Here is a 26,190-nt window from a genome sequence, read left to right as displayed (position 1 = left end):
ACTTCAGCATAAAAGCAAATGTTTTGACCTTTAAGAGAAGAAGGTGTGCCTCCCTTAACACTCCCTCAACATCTACTATGTTGAATTACTTATTATACAGTGTGATGATATGCAGTACCTCTAAGCTGTGGAAAGAAATATTGTTTATTAAAAGCAAAATACATATAATCTGAATATTTATAAATAAGGTCTTAATCACCATCATAGCTAGAAGCTAAAGAACAAAGACTTTTTTTGGTTGTAACTAGTTCAGTCTGATGTGGAAAACATGAGACTTATAGGAAATATTTTTATTATTATTCTGTATTTTTTTAAATACAGCAATACATATATGTGAAACCTAATTATGTAGGAAGCTACAGCCAAGAACAGAAGAAGGAAGGCAAGAGGGCTCTGTGTTGGAAGCTTGGGTGTGTTCAGACCAGCTGAAAACTAGACGGTTCAGCTTTCAGAATTTAAGGCAGGCCTGAGGTCTTCTGCTGATCAGTCACTGCAGGATGTGGAAAGGAGATGTAGAAGTGTGAATATGGCTGTTTATGATAAAAACAGAACTGGAGACCTGTGCTGCTTTCTGAATTACTTGCTACCAGTTGGAGGGACATTTGACATTGCCTGAAGTCATGTCTGAATTTTTTTCTCTATTTTTTTGGGATGGTATTTGGATTTCCCAAAAAATGGGGGAGGGTCTGAATCCAGGATTGGCATGTCTTAAAACTTTTTGGTATCTGCTCATTGGACTGGCTGGGGCAGTTTTAATTTTCTTTTAAAGTTTCCTGACGCTGTTTTTAAATTCAAATTACACTGGAGCTGCATTCCTGTTTGTTTTGCATTCCAGCTGAGTTGTTTTGCTTTGGTGGTTGAGATCTTATTAAGAATGCCTGAACATAATTTACTGCTATACTATAGAAGCCTTTAAATTTCTTTCCTACAATTTTATTTACAAAAAGTTAAAACCTTTTTTTTTTTCCTCTCCCCTGAACTATGGGCTGAACATAAGCAGTTCACTGACCTATGTGAACAATGTGATGGTTCCAGATCTTTATGAGCTGAAGCTTTTAAACTGATGGGATCTTCACAGTCTCCTGTCCATTCCCCTTTCCACATACACAGATACACACATACACACACTTAGTTCACAATAGTGAAGACCAAGAAAAAATGCTTTGATGAGTTGTGTTCTGCCTCTTTACACAAGATTATTTTCATTTCTAAGATTTTGAAATATAAATCTTACTATGATAATTATTGATTGTCTGTGCTAGAGATTAAAGTAGGATTTTTATTTTTTATTTGCATCTTAAATTTTAATGGATTAATCTTTGATATACAGCTTAGAAGTTCTGAAGCAAGAAGTAAACCTTGAGGACAATATGGCAGTAAGACTGTAAGACTAAAATGCCTGGGTTTAAAATTTCAGAATACCTGGCACATTTTCAGTGCTGACTGTAAAAGGGAGTGTGCCTGTTCCTTGCATTCATTTATGCATACTGCTTTCAGACTTGGAGACTAGGTAGTAAGTTTATTCTGGATGCTGTACGCATATGCAACCATAATATTGTTTTGCCCTAAAAACATTAAAAAATGAATGTAGGACCAGAGACAAAACACCATTTCAATTAAATGATGGAGGATGAAAGAAACACGCTTGCTCTGAACTGGTTTTGGTTCTTTGCTGGAATTTCTTTTGTCATGCATGGATACAAGTGGGACTTGCAAACCTGCTTTCCAGTTGATTTCAGGGTCTCAGTGTCACTAACGCATTTGTAGTTATTCTGTAGATTGTAAAGACAAGCCTAAAAATGTATGGATTTTCTACTTTGGAGATAATTTATATTTCAGAACAAATGTCTGAGGCTTTTTTTTTTTTTTAAACAAAGATGTATGATGCTTTCTTGCCAGTTCTATGAGAAATTTCAGTTGCCATTATGAATCTATGGAAAGGAAGGCTATAGTATAGCATGAAGTTAGAAGTTAGCAGTTTCCTGTTATTTTTAATGGGAAATCTTTAAATTGCAAAATGTGTATTTTAACAAGATATTCTAAGCCTTAGAATGACCACATTTGGTTTAATTTCCACAAAATAAGCCTCCATTTTCAAACTTTTATGATTCACTTCCTTTAGGAAATGGCTTTAAAAATCTTTATTAGAAAATAAATCCAAGTTCCTTCTATATAAAACTACAGCTTTTTCTCCAGATGAAGAAGTGCCAGCACTCATTGCTTGTGAAATATACTGAAATGCCAAGCTTCCTATTATCCTGGGACTGACTGAAATAAAGACCAGTATCAGATGTCCAGCTGTTGCTAAGCTGAAAACATACATAAATAAATCAGACTCCTCTCTATCATCTTGTGACAGTTCAGGAAAATTTATAGCAAGATTGGTTATTATCTAAAACTGGTTGCTTGATAACCTAACTGAACAGGTTCTGGGAATTCAGTGCATATGTGCTTAAAACCTTATATTAGTAATTTTTAAAGATATTTTATAACTTATTGCAAAATAAGGCTCACCATAGCCCTGAGCATATTTTTATTGGGTGGGAACAAGATCCAGCAATCACGTGCTTTCTACACACACTGTGCCAATGCATAGTTGATACCAACAACTAAGGTTAAAAGAAAGGAGTTCAATCAACATGCCAGAATTTTAAACTCTTATAAACATCTGGAATTTCACAACTGGGTAAGATATATGCAGACTTTTGGACTCCAATATTATTTTTGTATTTATATCTTTAATTTCTAAAAAGGTCTGTATTTGTTTACGTCCAGATTTTAGTTTCCTGCTTTCTTTTCTTGGTAATCATAAGCTCTTTTAGCAATTGGCTGGCAGTAAAAACATAAAAAACAAAAATCTGCTCTAAGCGCAATTCATTGTGGCATCCGCTAGTTTTATATGCTTTGTTGTCAACATTACTTTTAGTATTTTTGATAAGCTTTTGCCAAAATTCAACATCTTCTTCACCTTCCATCGGTAAAGAAACAGCCACAGGCTCTGGTCTCTCAATCCACTCTATCTTAGGTGAGTGACCAATACATTCTATGTATGAAAAAATCCAGGACAACTATGTCACCAAATAACGGGGAATGGTTTTGATTTTTAACGACTGCTGCTGTCACAAAAACTGTTTTCTGGTGCTTCTACAAACTTTAGCAGCCTGACCAGTGGAGCTGGTTGGGAGCTTTCCAGCTTAACATTGTTTTCTTGGAAATTGCTGCTTTTCGAAAAGGAATCCTTCTGTTTAAGAGGGCCAATTTTGTCCACAGTCTTAAGTCAATGTTAGGATTGCTTTTTTTTTTTTTTAATAAGGAGGATTTTTTTGTCATTAAAATATCATTATGTTCTGCTTGATGATTTCTCTAGGAAAGCTGATATTCAAAATCCAGTTTCAAAGCATAACATGAACTCTTTTGAGAGGCTCAACTCCCAAATAATTTTTTTTTTTTAAATCAGCAGTCTGGACTGTTCATTTTTTAACCTTACTTGAGATAAGGGAAGAAGTCAGTGACTGGAAAACTGCTGCAGGGCAGAAGAACCACCTCAGTCCCGGACCCCTGCGCTAGCTGCAGGCCACTGGAGCTGCGAGACCCGTCAGCAGGGCTGGGTGAGCCCACGTGCGCCCGAGGCACCGCTCTGAGCCACAGGCTGATATCATCTTCCCCATTAAGCTAATCACCTCACCCCATTCTTCATTATTCTATCTTCTCCTCTGAAGGCTCTCACCACCTGACGTTCTCAGGGAAGGAGAGGCAGTGTGACAGGCAGAGGCACAGGGCAGGAATATACGTGGGTGTCACCAGGGAGGGAAAAGCCACCGCTGCACCTGAGCTTCAGTTCAAAGAGGGCTGCAGCTAGTGCTAAGTCATTCCACCTTATCAGAATAAACTTGTGTGAGGAGGTGATCAAAGTGGCAAACGAACTAAAACTGTCTTTGGGGCTGATTCCTAATCTCACTGCAAACTCCCTCTTCTTTTTTTTTTTTTTTTTATGTTTTCTTTTAGATTCCCACAGAAGGACACCCCATTGAAGAAAATGTCAGCTGTCAGCATACGAAAACAGTCTCCTAACCAAAGCGGTAATACTGAGTCTCCTTCATTTTCTGCTCTCAGGGCACTTAGAGGTTAAGGCACGGCCTCCTTCCTTTCCAAGCATTGCCATGCCCACCATGCAGCCCCCTCACAGGGCACACTGCCACTCTTTGGCGGTGACAGGCTGGTTATTGGATTCACAGTAGGACCTGCTTTAGCCGCAAAGCTAGTGGTATTTCACACAAGCTTTCGCTGGCAGAAATTCAGGCCAAAAAACACAGCGTGAAGCAGCGCAGTGAGGTGGAGCAGTGGAGCCAGGCAACGTGCTGCAAGATGGCGCTTCCCTCTGCTGAGGGTGAAACCTGGGTGAAACCCCGCAGGAGCATGGCTGCTGCTGGGATGGCAGTGGGCAGACAGGGCATCCATAGCCCTCAGCACTCTGTCTGACTCGCTCAGGGGGAACAAGGAGAAATTGAGGAAAATTAGAATGGAGGGGGCAGAGAGAAAAGCTATTTAATCATTGTCAGATGAAATTGTTTGTTCCTCTGGAGGGACAAAACTTGAGGAGGGCTGCAATTTGCTTTCTCTGCAGAGAAATTACCAGAGGCAAACTGGAAACATGATGAAATTTTCCATTTCTCTAACCTGCAAAATACTTCTAAACAATGAAAGGTTTTGAGGTGCCTGAGGACCTGGTTTGGCTGGGATGTGCCAGGCCTAAGTACACCAAAATGGATGCAGCCACAGCGAGGAGCAGCTTGGCTCTACTGTGTTAAGGACATAAAGTTTTTATTGCCAAAATAAGAAGGGGATAACCTCCATCTGCCTGTGCTCATGTGACCTGAACTGTTGTATCAGATCTATATTTAATTTTTTAATTGAAACTTGCGAAGCAGTTCACTAGAGCAGAAATGAGTACTCTTCAGCAAACCCAAGGCCTCATGCATTAGCACGTTTTTTGTGATGTTCCTTGAAAAGAAAACACAATATATATTTCTTGGCTACTACATTTGTAGGAGATTTCCCATAACCCTTTTTTTGCAATAGGCAATTAAGCAAGCCATGATTTCTGTGAAATGTAAGTGATTTTTGGGTAGGTGATAAGAGTTTTCCTAAAATGGTATTGGAAAAAAGCCAATATTGCATATGCAAGGTTAATTTTAATGGTTGTATATATAGTGAGTACTTCTTGAATATACAGAAATGCTTATGTTATGTTTGTGTCATTGAAGGGTTTTTCTCCAAGATTCAGAGAAGGTTATGGCTTCTGAGGCTAGAGCACATGTTAAAATGTGTTGCAGACAATTGAAAGCATCTTTGGCTAAAACTATTAGTATGAAAGGAATGCTGGAATAATTTCCACCCCTTTAGTTGCCATCAGCTATCCTTGCTGCAGAGAAGATTTATCTCTGGAATGCATATACTTTCACATTTTTCCTATTTTGAAAATTAACCTTTTTTTTTCAATGCAAATGATTGTATCAAATTAAAAATATCTAAATATTTATAAGAATGGAAAGGTACAGTTTTTGCTATTAGATCTTCATTGAAATCCTTGATTATTGAACATTTTTTTTCTATCTAGATAGAACAGAATCATAGAATCATTTAGGTTGGAAAAGATCTTTAAGATGAAATCAAGTCCCACCATTAACTTAGCACTGCCAAGTCCACCACTAAACCATGTCCCTAAGCACCACAGCCACACATCTTTTAAATACTTCCAGGAAAGGTGACTCAACCACTTCCCTGGGCAGCCTGTTCCAGTACCTGACAGCCCTTTTAGTGAAGAAATTTTTACTAATCTCCAATCCAAACCTCCCCTGCTGCGCCTTGAGGCCATTTCCTCTTGTCCTACCACTTGTTACTTGGGAGAAGAGACCAACACCCACCTGGCTACAACCTCCTTTCAGGTAGTTGTAGAGAGTGATAAGGTCTCCCCTCAGCCTCCTCTTCTCCAGGCTAAACAACCCCAGTTCCCTCAGCTGCTCCTCATAAGACTTGTGCTCTAGACCCTTCACCAGCTTCATTGCTCTTCTTTGGACACATTCCAGGACCTCAGTGTCTTTCATGTAATGAGGGGCCCAAAACTGAATGGAGTACATGAGGTGCAGCCTCACCAGTGCTGAGTACAAGGGTACAATCTCCTCCTAGTCCTGCTGGCCACACTATTGCTGATACAAGCCAGGATGCTGTTGGCCTTCTTGGCCACCTGGGCACACTGCTGGCTCCTATTCAGCTGGCTGTCAACCAAGATCCCCAGGTCCTTTTCTGCCAGGCAGCTTTCCAGTCACTCTTCCCCAAGCCCATAGCCGTTGCATGGGGTTGTTGTGACCCAGGTGCAGGACCCAGCACTGAGCCTTGTTGAACCTCATTCAGTTGGCCTTGGCCCATCCATCCAGCCTGTTCAGGTTCCTATGCAGTCTTCCTACCCTTGAGCAGATCAACACTCCCGCCCAGTTTGGTCATCTGCAAACTTACTGAGGGTGCACTCAATCCCCTCATCCAGATCATTGATAAAGATATTAAAGCCAGCTGGTGCCAGTAGTGAGCCCTAGGGAACTCCACTTGTGACTGGCCACCAACTGGATTTCACTCCATTCACCACAACTCTTTGGGTCAGGCCATCCAGCCAGGTTTTTAGCCAGCAAAGAGTATGCCTGTCATGGCCCATCCAAGCCATGAGCAGACAGTTTCTCCAGGAGAATGCTGTGGGAAAGAGTGTCAAAGGCTTTCCTGAAGTCCACGCAGACCACATTCACACCCTTTCCCCTGTCGACTAAGCAGGTCACCTTTTTCTAGGAGGAGATCAGGTTAGTCAAGCAGGACCTGCCTTTCATAAACCCATGCTGACTGGGCCTGATCACCTGGTTGATCTCTACAAGCCACATGGTGGAACTCAGGTTGATCTGCTCCACCACCTTCCCTGACACTGAGGTCAGAGTGACAGGCCTGTAGTTCCCCAGATCCTCCTTCTGGCCCTTCTTGTAGATGAGTGTCATCCAAAAGATATGTTCATCCAAATCCCCATTACATCCCAGTCATTACTAGTATTATCATTATATCCAAATCAGTAAATATTTAGAGCAAATGCACTTAATATAGTCTTGTTTGCTGATTACAACGATCTCTATTCTTGACAGTGACTATGAGACAATGCTGTTGTTTAAACTGATGGAGGTCCTTCCTCTTTTTTGTTTGCAAGAAGTGTTTATTTTAATAGATATTTTAATGAACCACTGGAGCTATGCAGATGAGGTTTGGATGTCTTTATTTTCTGAAGTCTTTAAAGTCAGATTTTAATAAATATTTTTCAGAGAAAAACTAGCTCAATTGGCAGTGAACAGGCTGATGCAGAGATTATGCAGTGAGGTTAGATGACTTTTTGTTCTTAATCTGCTGTGATTGTCAGCACATTCTTACAAATCTCATCTTTATATGCCTGTTCATTCTTTAGTGGTCTCAAAGGGCTGCATCTATACTGCTCAGAAATAGAAAGCCAAACCTTGGCATCAGAGACAAGAGACAGCAACACACATCCGTATTGTCACAGCCATGCTTCTTAAATGTTTGTCACTTCTCTAGCAGCTCAGTCTTGGAGAGAGCAAGTCCTACACAGAACCAGAGATCATTTGCAACTAGGCAAATATGAATGATAAGTCCAATCCTTTAATTCCTTCACTGGCATTTTATTTGGCAGTATTGACATATATACAGTGAATTGCAATAGATAAGAGCAGACACGGTTTGGGTTACAGTCAGATATACATTTTAGACTGAATTTTATCATTGTACTGCAGTGTTTTTCTTTCATGAGAAAAATGTATTTAAAAAATCAGTCTTGGCCATTGTCACTTAAAATAAAAGTTTTGGTGCTTTATTATGATATGGTCTTTCATTCACAGTAGCTATTTGTCTTTTTTCATGTTATCACTGAAATTCTTGGATTAAAACCAAGAGCTACATTTTCTTATAAATCACATCAGAATGGCAAAACACAGCTCTGACAAATGACATAATACTCACTGCATGTATTTTCTGTGGAGTCTTTCTATGTGCAATCTTTATGGTCAAATGTCCTTACTGAATACCAGATAATAATATCTCCTGGAATCTGGTGGTGTTGAACTCCTTTTGCATGGATGGTCAGAGAGTGAGGAATTCATGGAGAAAATCATGAAGATCTCTAAAGAAAAACCTAAGAAACTCAGTAGTTTTCATCAGTCAGTTTGTTGATTAATTGGATGCTGTTGACAAAGGTCTTGCGTATTTAATTTTTCACCTTCTCTTGTCTGGGAAAGCTTGGGGCAAGTATCAAAATTATAAAATGGAGTTTCTATTTGAGCTCTAGTCTTCCATTTTAAAGGGGAATGTTAAAATGGCACAATATTCCCTTTCACCTCAAACAGACCGATGATATGAAACTTAGGTGGGAAGAAAAAACTTGAGAGTACTGGACAATAGTCATTGAATATTTTTGCTTGCTTCTGGGCCAAACCTGTCATAAAGGGAAACCAAAGAGGATAAACATCAACATCTCTTCCATGAAAGTAGACTGAGAGAGTTGGGGTTTTCTACAGCCTGGAGAAGACAAGACTCTGGGGAGACCTTATAGCAGCCTTCCAGTACCTGAAGGGGCCTACAGGAAAGATGGTGAGGGACTGTTTACAAGACCATGTAGTGATAGGACAAGGGGTAATGGGTTTAAGCTGAAGGAGGGTTGATTTAGATTAGATATTAGAAAGAAATTCTTCACTGTGAGAGTGGTGAGGCACTGGAACAGGTTGCCCAGAGAGGTTGTGGATGCCCCCTCCCTGGAAGTGTTCAAGGCCAGGTTGGATGGGGCTTTGGGCAACGTGGTCTAGTGGAGGGTGTCCCTGCCTGCAGCAGGGGGGTTGGAACTAGATGATCTTTGAGGTCCCTTCCAACCCAAGCCATTCTATGATTCTACGATTCTATGATTCTACGATTCTAATACAGTAAGGAATATATAGACTCACAAATCAAGTGAACATTGTGTTGTTAGTTACCACATATCAACATTATTGGGCAAACATATTTTAGGTCATTTTCATAAGTAAATAAGGCCTCCATGTTCATACAGTGTGTGATTGTACATGTCTGTCTGTCTGTCCCTCCCAATAACCTTTGAAACCATACACCAATTTTAGTTAAATGTGATGTAAAGATATATAATTTAAAGGTATTGCTGTTATTAAAATTTCAGTAAAGCTAGGTAGCTGGTTAGAATACAGACCATGTTCATTCAGCCTGAGGAAAACACTTCAGGCAGAGTCTGACTCTTGAGAAGCCTGAAAATCCACACATGTTGGGCTGAATGTAGGTGGAAGACCATGTGATCATCTCAAGATTATTTTTCGTTTGAATTTTGCATCCTAACACACATCTACAAATAAAAAAAGGAAATTGGATTCATTAGTTTGGCTTTCCTGGAATTACTGTTGTATGTATATTTCATAATTCTTTTACCAGACCTGTGATACCTGTTTACATTAAAAAGATACCAAGCTGTTTCATATTAAGGTTGATGCTGAATTTAGTTTCGTAAACTGGGCTTCTGCAGTGTCTTCAAGGTTGAAGGGATCAAGCCACAAACTTTTCAAGGAAATGGTCTGCACAGGAGTGATAGCTGAAGATTCAATCTGAGATAAACTTTCACATGTTTCAGCTTTTCTAATAGTACTTTAAGTTTCCAAAGTTATCCCATACGTTCATTTTCGAGACATGCTTCTCTACATTTGCAGATAATAAGAGCCCCTCTGTTGCAATTAAAAGCAGACAACAGGCTACTCATGATATTAATAAACGACGGACCCTTTTGCAAGATAACAGCTGGATAAAGAAGAGGTCTGAAGAGGAAAGGTAAGAAAGATATGAAATACATTTCTTCTGTATTTAGTTCAGTATGCGACGTACATTTTCTTGGAGTGACTACTTTTTCATGAATGGGATCAATCAGTGTTCCATAAATTTCATCAAATAACTATTGTTTGCTTATCTTGATGAGGTATTGACTGCCTTTTGGAAGTATTAGTCTGCTGAACTTTCACTGACTATATTTTTCAATGGGACTTTTGAGTGCTGAGCATTTAATGAGATGTCAGGTTTCTGCTCTACAAGAAAAATCCCACATTTCATAAATTTAGATTGCAGGAGTACAATCTGACTTTTTATGAGCATGAAGATTATAAATCTTGAGAAGTCCTTTTAAGGAGCTTAAGTCAGAATCAGTTGAAATTTGCTGTAATGCAAACTAGGACTTGTGTTACAGTAGAAGCTTCACCTTGAGACCAAGCTCTCGTTACTTGGTCCACGAACAGCACATATGAAGAAATAATTTTTACTCCAAAATGTCTGGAATCATCTAATGCAGAGATCTGTGGCTGGCATGGTTACAGTGGTAGTGGACAGCTGTGAAATCAGATTGAGGACAGAAATCTTTTGCCAAGAAACAATTTTCTATTTTTAATATTCAGATTTTAACTAACCATTGTCTGTCTTTTGCTTGAAGTGCTGACGAAAACTATGGAAGGGCTGTGCTCAATCAATACAAATCCCAAGATAGCCTACACAGGTACAGTAGAGTATCTGAACACCTTTCTAATGATATTTCTAAAGAAAACTGAGTATCCTTTTACTTTATCCTGTTTATACTAAGAGCTTTCTTTGTTCAATTTTATTCTATAGATGTTTCCACTGTAAATCTGACTTTGATGTCAATGATTGTTAAGTTGATGATTACAATAGATGCAGAGTTGGTTCCATTGACATCTGAATGGTCTGAAATACTATATGATACCTTAATTCAAGACTTATATATTGTTTTATTGGTAATGAATTGTTTAATAAAAGCAGTGACCAAAGTGGCATTTCTAACCTTTTTTATAGCACTAGCACAAATGAAAAGGAAGATCAGAAAGCTGTACTTGGGCGATACAGGTCTGATACTACCTTGGACAGGTAAGGCTTTTTTCTGTATGTATTGTATTTTGTGATTCTCATACCTGTGAGAGGTCTAAAAATGAAAGCATGAATGAAATAAATCAGTGGGCTTTTTAAAAATTTTGTTATTTATTCAGGGTCTAAGTAGGGGACTTTGAATGATTTTTGCTTGAATTGTCAATGAAACAATGGAAATGTAATTTGAGAAAAGGTTCTTTTGATATCTTGCTCTTCTTTTTCTGTATCATTTTCTGTGTATTATTGTCCTCATAAATGTAAGTATCTCTGCACAGATGATATCCACTCCTCCCCAGTTTCCTGCTTTTTAAACTATAAATCCAAGTCCTATCTCCAGTAATTAAGCACAACATGGTTAAACCCCTAGTTCTTTGCAAATCCTTGCTGCGACTCCGTACCATGGTCCGTATAAGTATCAGAATCATATGCTTATCATACAGGTGCTTAATTTGAATGTCCTCTTCAGCCTTGACCTCTGTTAAGACATGACCATGCCTGTGTTTGCAGATTCTTTCTGCATCACATCTTCAAAATTCAACCCCATTAACATCTGGTATCCACAACATGCTGAAGCTATGAGTACCAGCACTTAAATGCACACTGTGGAAAAAGTGCACTTGTTTGGTTGGATCTTAGCACTGTGTAATTTTGTTTGATGATCCTTATTTCTGTTGTAAGAAACAATGAAAAATTGTTATGTAAAATTTACCTTCTCCTTAGGAGTCTGGAACAGAATAGGCTACAGAGCTGTGTGATATCACCCTTCCATCGATTCTTCTACAGGCTGGTGAATCCTGCTGTATTTGTTCACTCATCACAAGGAAGCCATTCTATAACTTCAATTTGCCTTCAGTTGCTCTTTTCTGTATCTTTTTTATTTCCATATTAGTCTTTTTCATCTGGGGGTCCACATCTCCATGCAGGTAGTTAAGATGGGAGCACACCTCATATATATAGAGGAGTATAACAATGTGGTTCATTTGTTATTCTTTCCCTCCTATTTCATAATATTGAATTTGCTCTTTTGAGTGATGCTGAGAATTGAGCTTTCATTTTCATAACATTATCTATATAACTCCAAGACCTCTTTCCTGAGTGATAATAGCTGGTTCAGAGATCAATTGTTTTTCTTGGCAGGCATTACTTTATATCTAAGAAAAGTGAATGTCATCTGCCATTTTAGAAATCTGACATGTTAGCAGATGACTTCTGTAAGCCTTGCCAGTAGGCATTTGTTTTGACTACCATGAGTTAGTGTCATTGGCAAGCAACATCATCTCACTTTTCTTCTTTTCCAGATAATTTGTGAACATATGGAAAAACACAGGTCTTGTTCAGATCCCTCTTTCCATTCTGAAAGATTGTTGTTTATTCCAAACCTTTGTTTGCCACTTTTTAACCAGTTATTTATGCATGTAAGGACCTTCTCTATCACCACATAGGAGATCAGTTTGTTTAAGAGTCCTTGAAGCAAATTTCTATGAAGCTCTTTGGAAATTCAAGTAGAATGTATCAGCTATGTCACTCTTATCCACATGCTCATTGACTTCAAAACAAATTTTAAGGCTTAATTTTCATGCATGAAAACCCTGATTACTAATTTAGAAGGCATAGGACAATTCCAGTTTCTATAGTGTTGCTGAACAGCATTGTTCTTTTGCATTCTATCTATGTCTTTTTGCTTTATGCTGAAATATTAAGACGTCTGAATTATTTTAGGTTGTAAGCTGCCTTTGTGTTTTCATATACACAAATATCTAACATAAAGAGTTCTTAATATGCAACAGATGACAGAGAATACAAAGAAAGGATTATAGGTGTGAATATACAGTTCTGGTAACTAATGTGGAGTATGTCCATAAATGGAGTGAATAATGATGGTTCTACCTTGAAATGATCACTATGAGGAAACTGCCATCAAGTTGTTTACTTTTCTTCCCTCATCACCGGTCTTCTCAAAACCGTGGAATATAGCCATTCTAGGATTAATTTGTGCACACCCATTGCCAGCAGGCACTTCTGTAGAGGATGATCATGTGTTCTGCATCTCCTCAAACTTGCAACCTAAGGCATAAAAGGGTGTGGTGATTTATTTTCTATTAGCAGCTTTTTGTAGCCTGCAGTCAAACTTGGTACTTCCTCTTCCTCTGTGAAGGATGTTCTCCACCAGGTACAATGCCCTTATTTTCTTATAAATTATTTCTGGCAGGCATAACCATAGTACAGAAATCTCCAAGCTTAGAATAGACCAGTTTGCAGAACAGCTGTATTGTTTAGTTGTCTGTGTGAAAAAGAAGCATTCATTTTTTTTTTCCTATTCAAAACTAAAAAGCAGAGTTAAAAATGGAGCATGTTCCTGGAATGTAGAAAAAAGTATAAAGGACTGCTCCTAGAAGACAGTTCTTGAGAAGAATTACTTTGGTATTAGAGATCTCTCAGAGCTGTTTACAGAATTATTGTAAGTCATGTTGTCTATATGGAAAATAATTTTTGTCTAGCTAAGGTGCTGTAAAATGGTAGTCTTTTATCCTGCAAAAGGTCTTTAGGAGTTACATGCTTTCAAGCCAGAGATTGGATCATCTATCCACAATTCTGCTTTGTATCTTTTCTGGCCATGACTGTAACATTCTGAAAGACAAGTATTTAAAGAATCTGGGTATATCTGGATGAATGTCTGTTCAATAGCTAGTTTTCAAAATGGCAAAACAGTCATTGACATTCTAATTAAAAAAAAAAATCCAAAATAAACTATATGAGGGGTATAAGAGTTTTGAGTTCTTCACTGCATATGTAAATCTGACAGTGAAAACATAACTAAAAGCCATTTTAAGTACAGCTTTTTGCTTCCTAGATAATGCCATATCCACGTTCAGAGAAGGTATTGTTTGATATGAATTTTGCCTAACCTAGTATCTACAAAATTTGAACATCAGTTTCATTATTAAGGATCTGGGAGCGATGTTGCAGGTGTCTACGTGCAATTGCACCATTGGCTGCAAGCACAAGAAAATACCAAACACAGCTAAATTGTTAACAGAAATCCGTAGCTTGATGGCAGTAGGTGCACACATACTTGTACTGGCATGTAGAACTACACATCGTAACTCAGACAACAATTGCATTGTGCAGATGATCACAGACAGCCTTTCCAGATGGGAGGAAAAACTTTATTTATCTATTTATTTCTCTCTTATTATTAGCAACTAACTAAATATTTGACAAAAGATTGGAGAGACCTTAAAAATCAAATAGTGATGATGAAAATGATATTGCTATTTTTCCAAGTACTAGGTGTTACTAAACCCAGAATAGCTTCCAGGAAGAATAAATCCCAACTGCATTTATAGCAATCAGATCTGAAGAGACAGGACTGAAGTAAATGAGACACTTTCATTGTCTGCTTTATTAATAATCTAATCCTTTGAAACAGTAGAAATTATTAGAAAATTAACTGAGAGTGAAGCAGAAACAACTGTTCAGTTGTGGTATGAACCTGTTTTGTACATCTTGAGCACTGCATGCAGTATTTCACTTATGTGAAGAAACTGCAATAGAACCAGGAAAAAATACAGAGAAAGGTGAGAAAAGATGATCACAAGGATAGAATAGCTTTCATATGTGGAATGTCTAAAGACATTAAGTTTCCTCAGCTTGGAAGAGAGTGATATAGGGAAAGTGAGTAAGGAGGGAATATTTTCTGTTTGTTGCACTATAAGAATGAGGAGATGCTGTACAAAGTGTTTAGGTAATTATTGAAAGGAAAAAGAAGAGAAAAAAGAGAGAGAGAGAAAGAGGAAGAGAAAGAAACAAAGAGAGAGAAAGAGAGAGAAAGAGAGAGAAAGAGAGAAAGAAAGAGAGAGAGAGAAAGAGAGAAAGAGAGAGAGAAAGAGAGAGAGAGAAAGAGAAAGAGAGAGAAAGAGAGAGAGAAAGAGAAAGAGAGAAAGAGAGAAAGAGAGGGAGAAAGAGAGAAAGAGAGAGAGGGAGAGAGAAAGAGAGAGAGAAAGGGAGAAAGGGAGAAAGAGAAAGAGAGAAAGAGAGAAAGAGAGAGAGAAAGAGAGAAAGAGAGAAAGAGAGAAAGAGAGAAAGAGAGAAAGAGAGAGAGAAAGAGAGAAAGAGAGAAAGAGAGAAAGAGAGAAAGAGAGAAAGAGAGAAAGAGAGAAAGAAAGAAAGAAAGAAAGAAAGAAAGAAAGAAAGAAAGAAAGAAAGAAAGAAAATGAACGAACGAACTTTTTTTTCCACCTCAAGACATATATTAGGATTCACCACCACAGGATATTGTGGAGGCCAGAAACTTCAGCTGGCTCAGAAAAACATTAGATGTGTAAATGGATCATTGATCCAAAGGTGTCTGTTGGAGACAGCATTCTGGGTGAAATAGAGGATATTCTTCGACCACTGCTTGTCAGAAGCTGAAAAGTTGTATGAGGGGAAATTAACATTATACTCACCTTTCTTCTTTTACTTTTTTCAAAGCTGCTGCTACATTGGGCAGCAGTGGAGTAGGATGTCAGCTGGAGCCTTTAAGTATTGTGCTGAAATTTTGAAAATACTAAATGAAACAAGAAAGAAATGCTGGTTCATTGGCTAGTTGTGAATTAGAAGAAACGCTCGTGTTTGCATCTGTAGTAATGCTAGCAAGTTTAGCGAGACCTCTAGTGATCTTTCGAGTAACTGTAACTGCCGGTCACAGTCACAAGCTGCCCGTGTATATGAGATAGATAGTTATTTGCACAATTAAATTGAAGATTTGAAAAAGGCACAGAGCACTTGCTGGTGTAGATTGCATCCCAGAGCTCCCTTGAAGGCTCTTTATTAAATACAACAGTATTCTGTGATGCTTGGCAGAAGGCAGGATACAAAATGTTTTGTACATAATGTTAGATTATACTTCTAAGATTAATTATTTTGTATCTATAGCTTCAGCTTATAGATGAGAATAGATAAATGAAATTAAGTAATTTCTATATGTAAATAAGTGGCAGCTCAAAATATGTCAGCTGTTTTAGCCAAATATTTAAGATAACCCTCTCAATTTAGTATTTGTAATCTATTTCAATGTACATTACTTTATATTTGAGCTTTTTGGAGTTCCCCTGTTCTTATTAAAGGATATTCCATATATGGGAAGAAAGTTGAAATAAAATAAGTACTTAAGCTGTTTCAACTATGGTAGCTACATGGTGCTTCCTGTGAAAATTTGGAAGGGTTTTAGGCAATGGCTGTGGAATCCATAAAAGGCTTGAAAAATCATGTGGTTTTTTCTTAGTGTATTAATAAATTAATAGCTTAATAAAATCAATTCAAGCACAAATAATCTAACTCCTATGATACATGTTATTCCTGTAGGTCACTACTATGATTTATCAGGGGTTTTATACCAGAGTATTTTCCAATCACATTGATCTCTAAAAGCTGTAAAGAAAATAATACTGTTGCATCTCTTAAGGGATGCTGAGGGAAATGGAAAGAGGATGGTTTATGTACTGCTTGACTGAAAAACATTGCTTTCTTTCTAGTATTCTGATCTAATTCAAAGGAGTTGTAATAAATTAACTGTTAACAACAATGAGGCTTGATACAGTATATCAATTACTGTTTGAACATAACCTTTTAAAACAGCTTTTTCCAGTCAGGTTAGATTCTTCAGATAATGCACTAAATTTATATTAATTCAGCTTCTGTTCTATACCTATTTTGATACTGGGGAATTTTTACTCTGTACACAGGTGACACTGGGGAATTTTTAATCTGTTTACAGAGCAAAGTGATACTCCATCTTTTAATTTTATTGACAGTATTTTTTAAAAAGATCTAGAGTGTGTTTTATAAATCATTTCTGTGTTTTTGACAGAATTGCAGCCAGAAGTGATACTGATAACACAAATCAGTCTCCAACTCTGAATAATAAGCAAAGCAACAGGTATGAGTTTTGGAAACTTTGTCCTCTGAGTATTCTGTATTATAATTTATCATGTATCAGGTATAATTTATCAGACATTATCATCTAAGTATTGTATATTATCATAACTTTTATTATGTGTACATACCAAGAATATATAGAGAAACAATTTCTAATATATATGGCCTAACAGTAGGCTTCATTTCACCACCTGACGTCTGGAATGCAGACATCTATATCTAGGTTATCATAGACTCATTTTATAGCCAGTGAGGAGAAAAAGGGTCTTTTGGAGGACAACTCATCTGATGTGTCTCAGACATTTTCTTTAGAATAAGGGGAATTTTCCTTAAGAATGCCTATTTCTCAACATAGATTAAAAGAGAGACCAGCTCAGATTACACATTTACTCAACATATCAATTATTTAAGAAACACAGTATTTTAAATACAAAAAAGAATGAGTGTTCTGAAAACACTTCAGTGTGGGTATGTTCTAGAACTCGACATTTCTCTGCATGAATTCTACCAAATATAACCCATATTTCTGAGGAAAGACTACATGAAAAAAATTCTAATTAAAGTTTTCTGTGGAAAATGGCATTGAACATTGCCAATAGAAAACTTGAGTGCCAAAATATAAAAGTACTCTTCTGATAGACAGTCTAACTGATTTTTTCCTGTAGAAAGCTTTTCTTCTGTCAGAACGTCAGTCTTTTATCTAAAACAGGTTGAAACCAATTTTTAATTTAAAATAAGTTAACATAAAATCTTTGACATGTTTTTAAAAAAAAGTTGTTATGATTCAGATATGGCCACTTTATATATGTAATATGACTACACAACACTGAAAATTTATTTTCTAAAGAACTTACAGCTCTTACCTAATTGAAATTTTTATTTAAAAAATGAAAGTCAGAAGACCTCAATCACCATAGTTATAATTGTAAAGGGACAAATATATTGCTGTGTGCCTTCAACAGTGTCAGTAGTGTTCTATCAGTAATAAATTACACTGAATATAGTTGCTAGTGAAGACTGAGCACAGCAGTTAAAAGTCATCTTACAAAGTGTTGAGATATTACTCTGAAGAGCAAGTGAGTATCTCTGGCATTTGAAGTCAAGTGAGGTCATTCTTTTAAATTATGATTTTGCACCATTATGTTGTAAATCATGGTGATGATGACACATGGAACATCGCCTAAATTGGATTTTATGTTATTTTGTCCAGAGATGATTTTTTAATAGATCTACCATGAATTCTGAAGTGGGACTTAAGTGAGACTTAAATGGTATATACTTTTTCCTGCCAAAGAGCAATAAAATGATTTGTAATCTCTGTTCTTAATTTATTTTCATTACATTAAGAATTGCAGAGGACAAGACAATAACTTTTTGATAAATTTTATGAGAAAAATCACTGGCTTGGCATTTATATAGGTAGAAGTATGAGCAATACTGGCTCCTTTTACAGGCACATCAGAAAATAGAGCAGCATTGACATAATAGAATAAGAAACATAAAATTTAAAGTATAAAAAATTAAAGATTAATATTTCAGTGGTTGGAGATTAAAGTGTAGGTACAGAAGTAAAGATTTTAAGAAGTCAGAAATTACTTTGGATGTCAAGTAAAGACATATCTGTTCTCTAAGCATCAGAATCCTTTACAGTGTCCCAAATCTTGTATCCTTTGAGGTACTTCTAAAATTTCAGGTGGCATATATAAGCGTAGTCATACCATTTACCATATGCAGTTGTATCATTCTGATAGTAGAAATATGATTTCTTATCATTGGTGTTTTGATTTTTTTTTTCATTTAAAATGATACGTTTAGTGAAGATTAATGAATTAATTAAGTATATTTCCTTAACAGACAATCTTGGACTCCTAATGCATCTACAAACACTGCTGTGACTTCTCCAATCAAGAAAAAAAGGTATTCATTACCACCATTGCTTGGTTGCCAGAAGACATATATAGCACTCTATTAAACCTCACGTATCACAATTATATAAAAAACACTACCAACTCTCTCCTCTAGCATGCTCTGACTTCTGACTCCTCAGCAAGCTTCAAGAATTCCTGTTTTACATGCTTTGGCTTTTTCCATGGCAGTACTGTGTTGCAAGGTTGTCTCTGTAGAGGCAGTTTTGTGAGCTTGGTGGACATAGCAGAAGAGATGTTAATCCTACTGCAGACCCTAACTCAGCGTATGCCTTTTCAGTCTCTAAATTTAAAGCATTGCAGCTCACTGTAATTGTGACCAGCTGAAATCTCTGATGCCAAACTTGACCCTGTGCTATTGCAGTACGTATGAATCACACTAAGGTTTTCTGCGCGATACATGGCTAGCTTTAAAAATCTGGATGTCCGATAGTATTACCTGGGCAAGAATAAAAACAGATTGTAGAACAAAGAACTACTTTTTCAATCTAAAATGTACTGCTGGTGATAGCCATGTTTTTATGCATCCTTCCCAGCCACAAATCCTGTCCATTTCTGATTTTACCTTCCATATTTCATGCATTAAAATTGTGATGAGTAGAATTATGGAAGCAGAAATTAAAATATCATTTTCTTATTAAAGCTCTGCTTATTTGGTGGAAGTTTATGGTGTTTTCAGCCCACTAGTTCTATTCAGGCTCTTTGAAGATCATAGAATGGTTTGAGTCAGAAGGGATATTAAAGATCATCTAGTTCCAACCCCCCTGCCATGGGCAGGGATGCCCTCCACTAGACCACGTTGCCCAAAGCCCCATCCAACCTGGCCTTAAACACTTCCAGGGAGGGGGCAGCCACAGCTTCTCTGGGCAACCTGTTCCAGTGCCTCACCACCCTCACAGTGAAGAATTTCTTCCTAATATCTAATCTTAATCTACCCCCCTTCATCTTAAGGCCATTACCCCTTGTCCTGTCACTGCATGGCCTTGTAAACAGTCCCTCTCCAGATTTCCTGTAGGCACTCTACAGGTACTGGAAGGCCCAAGGTCTCCCCAGAACCTTGTCTTCTCCAGGCTGAACAACCCCAACTCTCTCAGACGTGAAAGGCCATCACTGAACTGCACTGTTTATGGTGCAACTGCTTTTTCCTCACAAACAATTGCTGGATTGATAGTTTTGAGGGGAAAAAAAAATGGAAGAACTGAAAGTGCTTATGATGTTTATGTGACCTCTAATAACAGCCTGAATGTGTTTCTTGGGTTGATAGTTAACACCCTTTCCTTTGTGCATTCTCTCTGGTTGTCCTTCCCATGAATGATCCATTTATTTATCCCATTCATGTTGTAGAAAACACCCCCTAGAGTCAGAGAATACATTTTTTCAGAATAATTAAAATGACTATATTATTTCCAATTCCATTCAGTTGTCTGGAAAAAAAAATGGTCTAAAAAGTATCTGTATGCAATATTTCAAAATACTAATAATTTAAGAAAAGTTACAGTTAATTCTACATCAATGACATTCTAATATTCGTAGTATGCTGTTTAGCCCCATTAAACTAATACTCAAGAATTTATTTGTTTATACTGACAGGCAATCTTGGATGCCTCCCCCTGTTTCGAGTAGTAAGACCACTACAGAAACAGTGGAAACCAAAGAGTAAGTACTGATTATTGCTACTTATTTCCTAATTCTTGGCTAGAGCTGATTTTGGGAGTGAGCCAACAGGGCAATTCTTTGAGGGACTGAGTTTAAAGAGTAAGATGGCATGTGAAGAGAAAGTATCCCATGCCTAAATACTTGTTTGGGCTCTTAGCAGCTTGACGCCCTGCACTGACTGAGTTCGAAGTATGTGAAGTGCGAGTGACTTGAGATTACATAAGTGCTCCTAAAATTTTTCTACAACTCTTGTATGCTGTCTTCATGGTTTTGCTTTGGAGTATTCCAGTTAGGTCTCCACAAGACAAATCTGCTAAAGAGAAACTAGTCATAAGGGCAGTAATCTATTGGTGCCATTTGGTCTGACAGCCAGGGGCTAACCCTGGGCCTTTTTGGTTAACAATGTGGACAAACCCACAAGATCTGCTTAGTCAGCTCTCAGTTAGGTGTCCAAGAAATAGTTTAGAAGAAAATCTCAGGCTAGAGTTATTTGCAGATGAAAGTTTAATGTTTGTTTCTAAAGTTGTGGTTTCTTTCTGGCAGATCAGAAAGAGAACAGAGAACATTTCTTGTGCTCTCATCTCCATGGTCTAGGGAGTTTATGGAATTTCTGTCACTGGAAGACTTTAAGATGAATCCTTAAAACAAAATTTAGCGATTATTTTTAATCTTATTCTGTGTTTACTAGTGTCCATCTGCTTGGCCAAAATTCAAAGTCACTCACCACCCAGCAGAAAGATAGCTCCTAGATGCGAAAGTTTATTTTCTTTTAAGCCAGTGCTTACTAGATATTTCTAGTATGTCAATTGTGATAAACTTATCTGGCTTCATTTCAATGTCTCACTATGATCATGGTAATTTTGAAAGCATAGGATAGGATGCATCCTCTATAGGGCATCTGCCCAGCTTCCAACAAGATGCGGGGATTCCTGTGTCCCTCTCCACACTAATTATCCAGTTATGCCTCTGCTCTCATAGTCCAGAGAAGACCAAAACACAGGCATATTCTTTATGATGCTTTCATGACCTTTCCTGGATCTTCTAACAATGTCACCAAGGACAGTTGGTTAAATAGTGATGGCCATTAAATGATTAATTTGTTTATCTTTTAAAAGTGCTTTGAAGATGTGACAGCTATTTCAAATTGTGAATATTACTATAACTAATAGTAGTCACCAAAGCAAAGCCTTTTACTTGTCTGTGAGTTTCAGGAAATAAAATGCTATGCATAGATGCTAACAACCACAGTTTTATAAGGTCACTGTCAGTCTTAATGACAGGTGGAGCGCAGAGCTGTGTCTTTGCTTCGAATATGAGAATGGCGAACTGTTCTGCTGTCCTCAGGAAGGGAGTTCAGCAATCATGGGTTTGTGGGTTTTTTTGGTAGGGGTTGGTTATTTACTTACCTTTTGAGATTCTGAGACCTGATTCTAGCATTTTATAGTCAAGCATGACACGTAAACTTCTACAGTGCTTTGCCTCAGTTCCAAGCTGATTAAGCACACTTTACAGAACACTTAAAAGAAATTGCAATTGAAGCTAAGAAAATAAGCAGCTCACTGTAATTGAGTTTTTTGGTTGCGAATTATGTGCTGAAAACAAAACACTATAGATCAGAGTGATTGACTGGAGAATGTTTATTGAAGAATGATTGTCTTAGTAACATATAAAGAATATGATTAGAATTTAGATTTATGCTACTTGAGCTAAACGCATTATGTTCCACATTAAGAAATAAAGAAAACTGCCATCTTGGAATGAAGGAAAAGCAAAATTAATTGCTGTTTATTGATCTAAAATCTTGCAAAATGCTTCGATATTAGCATTTTGCTACTTGGTTTCTGACATGTTTACTCTTTTCTTTCTCTAGGACCAATTCAGAAAATTCAGAGGCTCCAACAACGTATGTCTTGTTTACTTTGCTTCTTAGAATTTATATTTAGAAATGCAACACAGTCCTGTGCACAAACCTTGATTATTATTTTACATTTATTTGTAATACAAAGACTGTATCATTTACTTGGGAGGGTTCCTCCATAGTGAATGTCACAGAAGCACATGAAGACTTTCTTCCTTGCAGAAAAGTAATTATTTTCACATAGCTTAGAACATATCACATTGGATATTTATTCAAGTTGAAAAAACAACTCTAACGGCATAAAAAAATTTAAAACTGCTTCACAATTTTAGTTCCACAGTTATGTATGTTGCTAATGCAAATACTCCTTTATGTTAAACTGATGTTTTAAAGAGCGAATGAAAAAGAGAGCGTGAGCAAAGTGAAGAAAAAGAAAGTGGTAAATTAAAAAGCTGTGCACATGCAAAGGCTTGTAATAGACAGCATTAATATAAGATGAATTGATGTAAAGTACTCTAAACATTTGAGTGTCTGCAAAGGTTGCTCTAATTTTAGAAAATATTTTTTTAAAGTTAATTCATTAATTAAATGTACATTTCATGTGGCCTAAATTAGGAAAAGATTACTTAACCAACGTGTAATTTCATGGCTTATAATTAAGACAGCTACACAACTTGTCGTGATTTAGTTGCTGTCCTAATAGAAAGATTCTCTGAAGAAACATGTAACTCTTATTTCCAACTGTGTCAGCACCTTCTCCCTTTCTTATAATTTCTTATAATTTTAGTATTCCTGTAGTGACCAATCTGACTGTTCACACAAATAAGTAAAAATAGGAAAGTGTAATTGTTTACTTGTTTAGTTTTTTAAAAAATCAGTACTTTGCTGAATAAGTAAAATGTTACCTTTTACCAAATAAATAAAATTTATTTAGTAGGTAGTGAAGAGTATTTAAAAGTTCCTTTAATGCTAAAATAATTTTGAAACAAAAGTAAAGAAAATCTACTTTATCACTATATCCATACTAGCAAAACAGCTAATCTTGGAATACTAATTTTTCAAAAGGCTCAGCGGATGCAGTAATCTAGGGAACTAAACTATTACATAACTCTTTATATATATAATATTATATTATATATATGTTTATATATTATATATCTTTAAAGAAGAAATCAGACTAAAATTTCTTAAAGAAAATCCAAACTCACTGTGGTTACACTTGTAAGGAATACAATATCTACAATGATAACCCATTTAAATGGTATATTGTGTTTCCAGATATCTTCTTGTTCATTAAGTATGTTTGCACCATTTGTATTGCAGGGCTGCCTTTTCATCAGAACAGGTGACCCCTCAGAAATCAAAGACTGATGTGGATGATAAAGCTACAGCAAGGTAACATAAGTAGATATAATTAAAACAATGTTTTGATAGAAATTAATGAATGTGATATTAACTACTCAATTTGTTTGATTTCTACATTTGATAACTCATTTGGACATGGTATGTGATAATGCAGCATTTATCTAATCCTAACAATTGGCCTAGAAGTACAAACTTTGAGTTCCATCTCATTGATTTGCTAACTTATTGCAGACGTTTCCTTTTTTTTCTTTCAGTCTGTGTAGCCCGCATCTTAAAGAGCAGCATACAGATAGTTGCTGCAAATGATAGGAAGGAGATGAATTGCAGCAGTATGGACTATATAGCATATTCTCTTTGGGCTTCAATAAATTGTGAGAGAGAGGTAGTATCTACACACTACTATGTATATAAAAAAATCCCAACCTGTGCATTGTAGTGTTAACATTTTAAATAGTAAAAAAACCAACACATACCATTTAGTGTGACAAAATTAGTATGTTTAAACAGATGGACTTGTTCTTGTGGTATAAGTTAGATGGCATATGTAGTAATGTATCTTGGAAAGTGTACAGGGTACCGTGAAAACTAGTTGTGGAAAAGACATAGAAATGTTTTGGGTTTGGGTTTTTTTTTTAACTGAAATTCCAGCAAATTGTAAGGTTCTCTGTTAATGGACAAGCTATATTTTTCAAAACAATCAGCAACAACTGTGCAAAAAATTTGACTCTATGACCTTGACCAGACTAAAATGCTTGAATATGCAATATAAAAGTGAGTGGATTAGAAATAGATTTCTAGATATGCACCAAGAATTACGGTAGCTTATATGGTGGCAGTTTTTACCTGGAAATATTAAATGGTGCAGACAGTAAAATTAGTTTAAAGTGGATAATTTTATTTAATCTGATTCATAACGTACAATTTTCTGAGGCCTGAAGCCGCAGTCTATATTATTTTGAATTGTGCCCCACTAGCTCTAAGCCCCCAGTATGTAAAACCAGTACAAAATATTTAAGAAAAACATCCAAAAGATGTCTGACTGTAATCCTTAAGAAAAAAGCGATGCTTCAGTGAAACATTTTCCTGTCAACAAATGTGGGAAATCTTAGAGAATTAAATGTGTCACTGTATTAACTAAGGAAGTCACAGCTATTCTTCACTCCTAAAGGCTTGTTAAGGTCTTACTTAATCCCTACCCTCAATCAGTTCACATTCATCATCCCCCAGTGGCTCTCATTATAATATCAAGCTTTGTATTCCTGTCCCTCCATTGGTGGAGAGCTGGAGGAATATTTTACTGGTCTACAAGTTTCTATGGTAACATTGCACTGCTAAAGCTATTTGTGACAGTATATAAACTATAAGTAGCCTGTAATCTTAGTGGGCAAAATTCAGCCCTCTCTGCTGCTGCTATAATTTCTTTACATTTGGCCGGTGCTTCAGATGTCATCCATCTGCTGCTGATGCGCCAGCTTCACAAAACTACAGATTTTTGTTAAATTTACGCTAACCAAAAATGCATTAAGCAGCTGTCAGCAGACATGCCTTTCTTCTATTAAAGATGTCATATAAATACTACACTTTTGGCAAAAATGATTGTGCCGCACAGGGGAAGTAAACAGTTACACAAGAAGTATTTCTAGTAACACCGACATTTATTAGAATAATATTTTATCTTATGTCCTTTAATTTCGTATATTTTTACTTAGAATGGAAAGATTTTCAGGTCACACTTTTTAAGTCATAGTTAATTGATTATTTGTCTTTCACTCAGGATTCTGATAGGGATGTTAAAGGAATAATGAATTAATTTCAGTATAAAATAGGTGGAAAAAGAAATTTGTTTTCTATCAAACTCATCAACAACACAAGGAAAATCTTTTGGAAAGGATTCACCCAAAAAGGATGTCAGATACTATCTCTTTTGGCTAAAAGTGTAAGCTTTACTGTGTACTGTTCCATGCAAGGTCTAACACTGATTCTTTTAATGTAAAAAGCAATTTTTGCATTGTTTTCAAGCACAACAGTTAGATGTGACATCCATCTTAAACCACAGAGTATATAGTAATATATATAGCATATCTGGAGGCATGGACATATGGACCTCCACCTTTCTGAGATTATTAACAAAACGGAATAGGCATCTCATTATTAGTTAGGGCATCTATAGGTACCCTAGACAACATAAGTAGGCTAGGATCCAGAAAAAGTAAAGATAACCACCATCTAATAATTGTGTATTTTTCAGAGTATAATAGGTCATCCTCAAATTGAGTCTCTTGGTATGTTACAAATGCAGCAGCATGTGAGTGCTGCACTGGGTACATAGAGAAACATTTTTCTGATTTACTCAATGGGGCTTTTATTCATTGTTTATCAAGTTCTTTTTGTGTTTTATTTCCATTTCAGTGGAGATCCAAGATTCTCACTCTGTGTTTTTCCATTACAGAATTG

At 36.7% G+C, this 26,190-nt stretch overlaps 1 protein-coding gene across 3 annotated transcripts in view; it reads left to right on the top strand.

The window, feature by feature from the left end:
• Window positions 1–26,190, top strand: part of SCEL (sciellin) — a 53,113-nt gene that overhangs the window by 2,649 nt on the left and 24,274 nt on the right. For 2 of the 3 annotated variants that reach the window (XR_008577459.1, XM_054828491.1), the window contains exons 2-10: window positions 4,006–4,079; window positions 9,798–9,915; window positions 10,565–10,627; window positions 10,942–11,013; window positions 16,865–16,933; window positions 18,787–18,849; window positions 20,448–20,513; window positions 22,384–22,416; window positions 23,695–23,766. Coding sequence is in view for 2 of the 3 variants with exons in the window: in XM_054828491.1 (XP_054684466.1) it covers window positions 4,037–4,079; window positions 9,798–9,915; window positions 10,565–10,627; window positions 10,942–11,013; window positions 16,865–16,933; window positions 18,787–18,849; window positions 20,448–20,513; window positions 22,384–22,416; window positions 23,695–23,766 (599 nt within the window). In the remaining variant the exon portion in view is untranslated. Of the gene's footprint in view, window positions 1–2,595; window positions 2,687–4,005; window positions 4,080–9,797; window positions 9,916–10,564; window positions 10,628–10,941; window positions 11,014–16,864; window positions 16,934–18,786; window positions 18,850–20,447; window positions 20,514–22,383; window positions 22,417–23,694; window positions 23,767–26,190 lie in introns of those variants that run through there. The other variant, XM_054828498.1, reaches the window with a different exon arrangement.

Source organism: Grus americana, chromosome 1, assembly GCF_028858705.1.
Source record: "Grus americana isolate bGruAme1 chromosome 1, bGruAme1.mat, whole genome shotgun sequence".
NCBI lineage: Eukaryota > Metazoa > Chordata > Aves > Gruiformes > Gruidae > Grus > Grus americana.
Note: the sequence above shows the minus strand (reverse complement) of the source record. Positions and strands in the feature narration are given on the sequence as shown.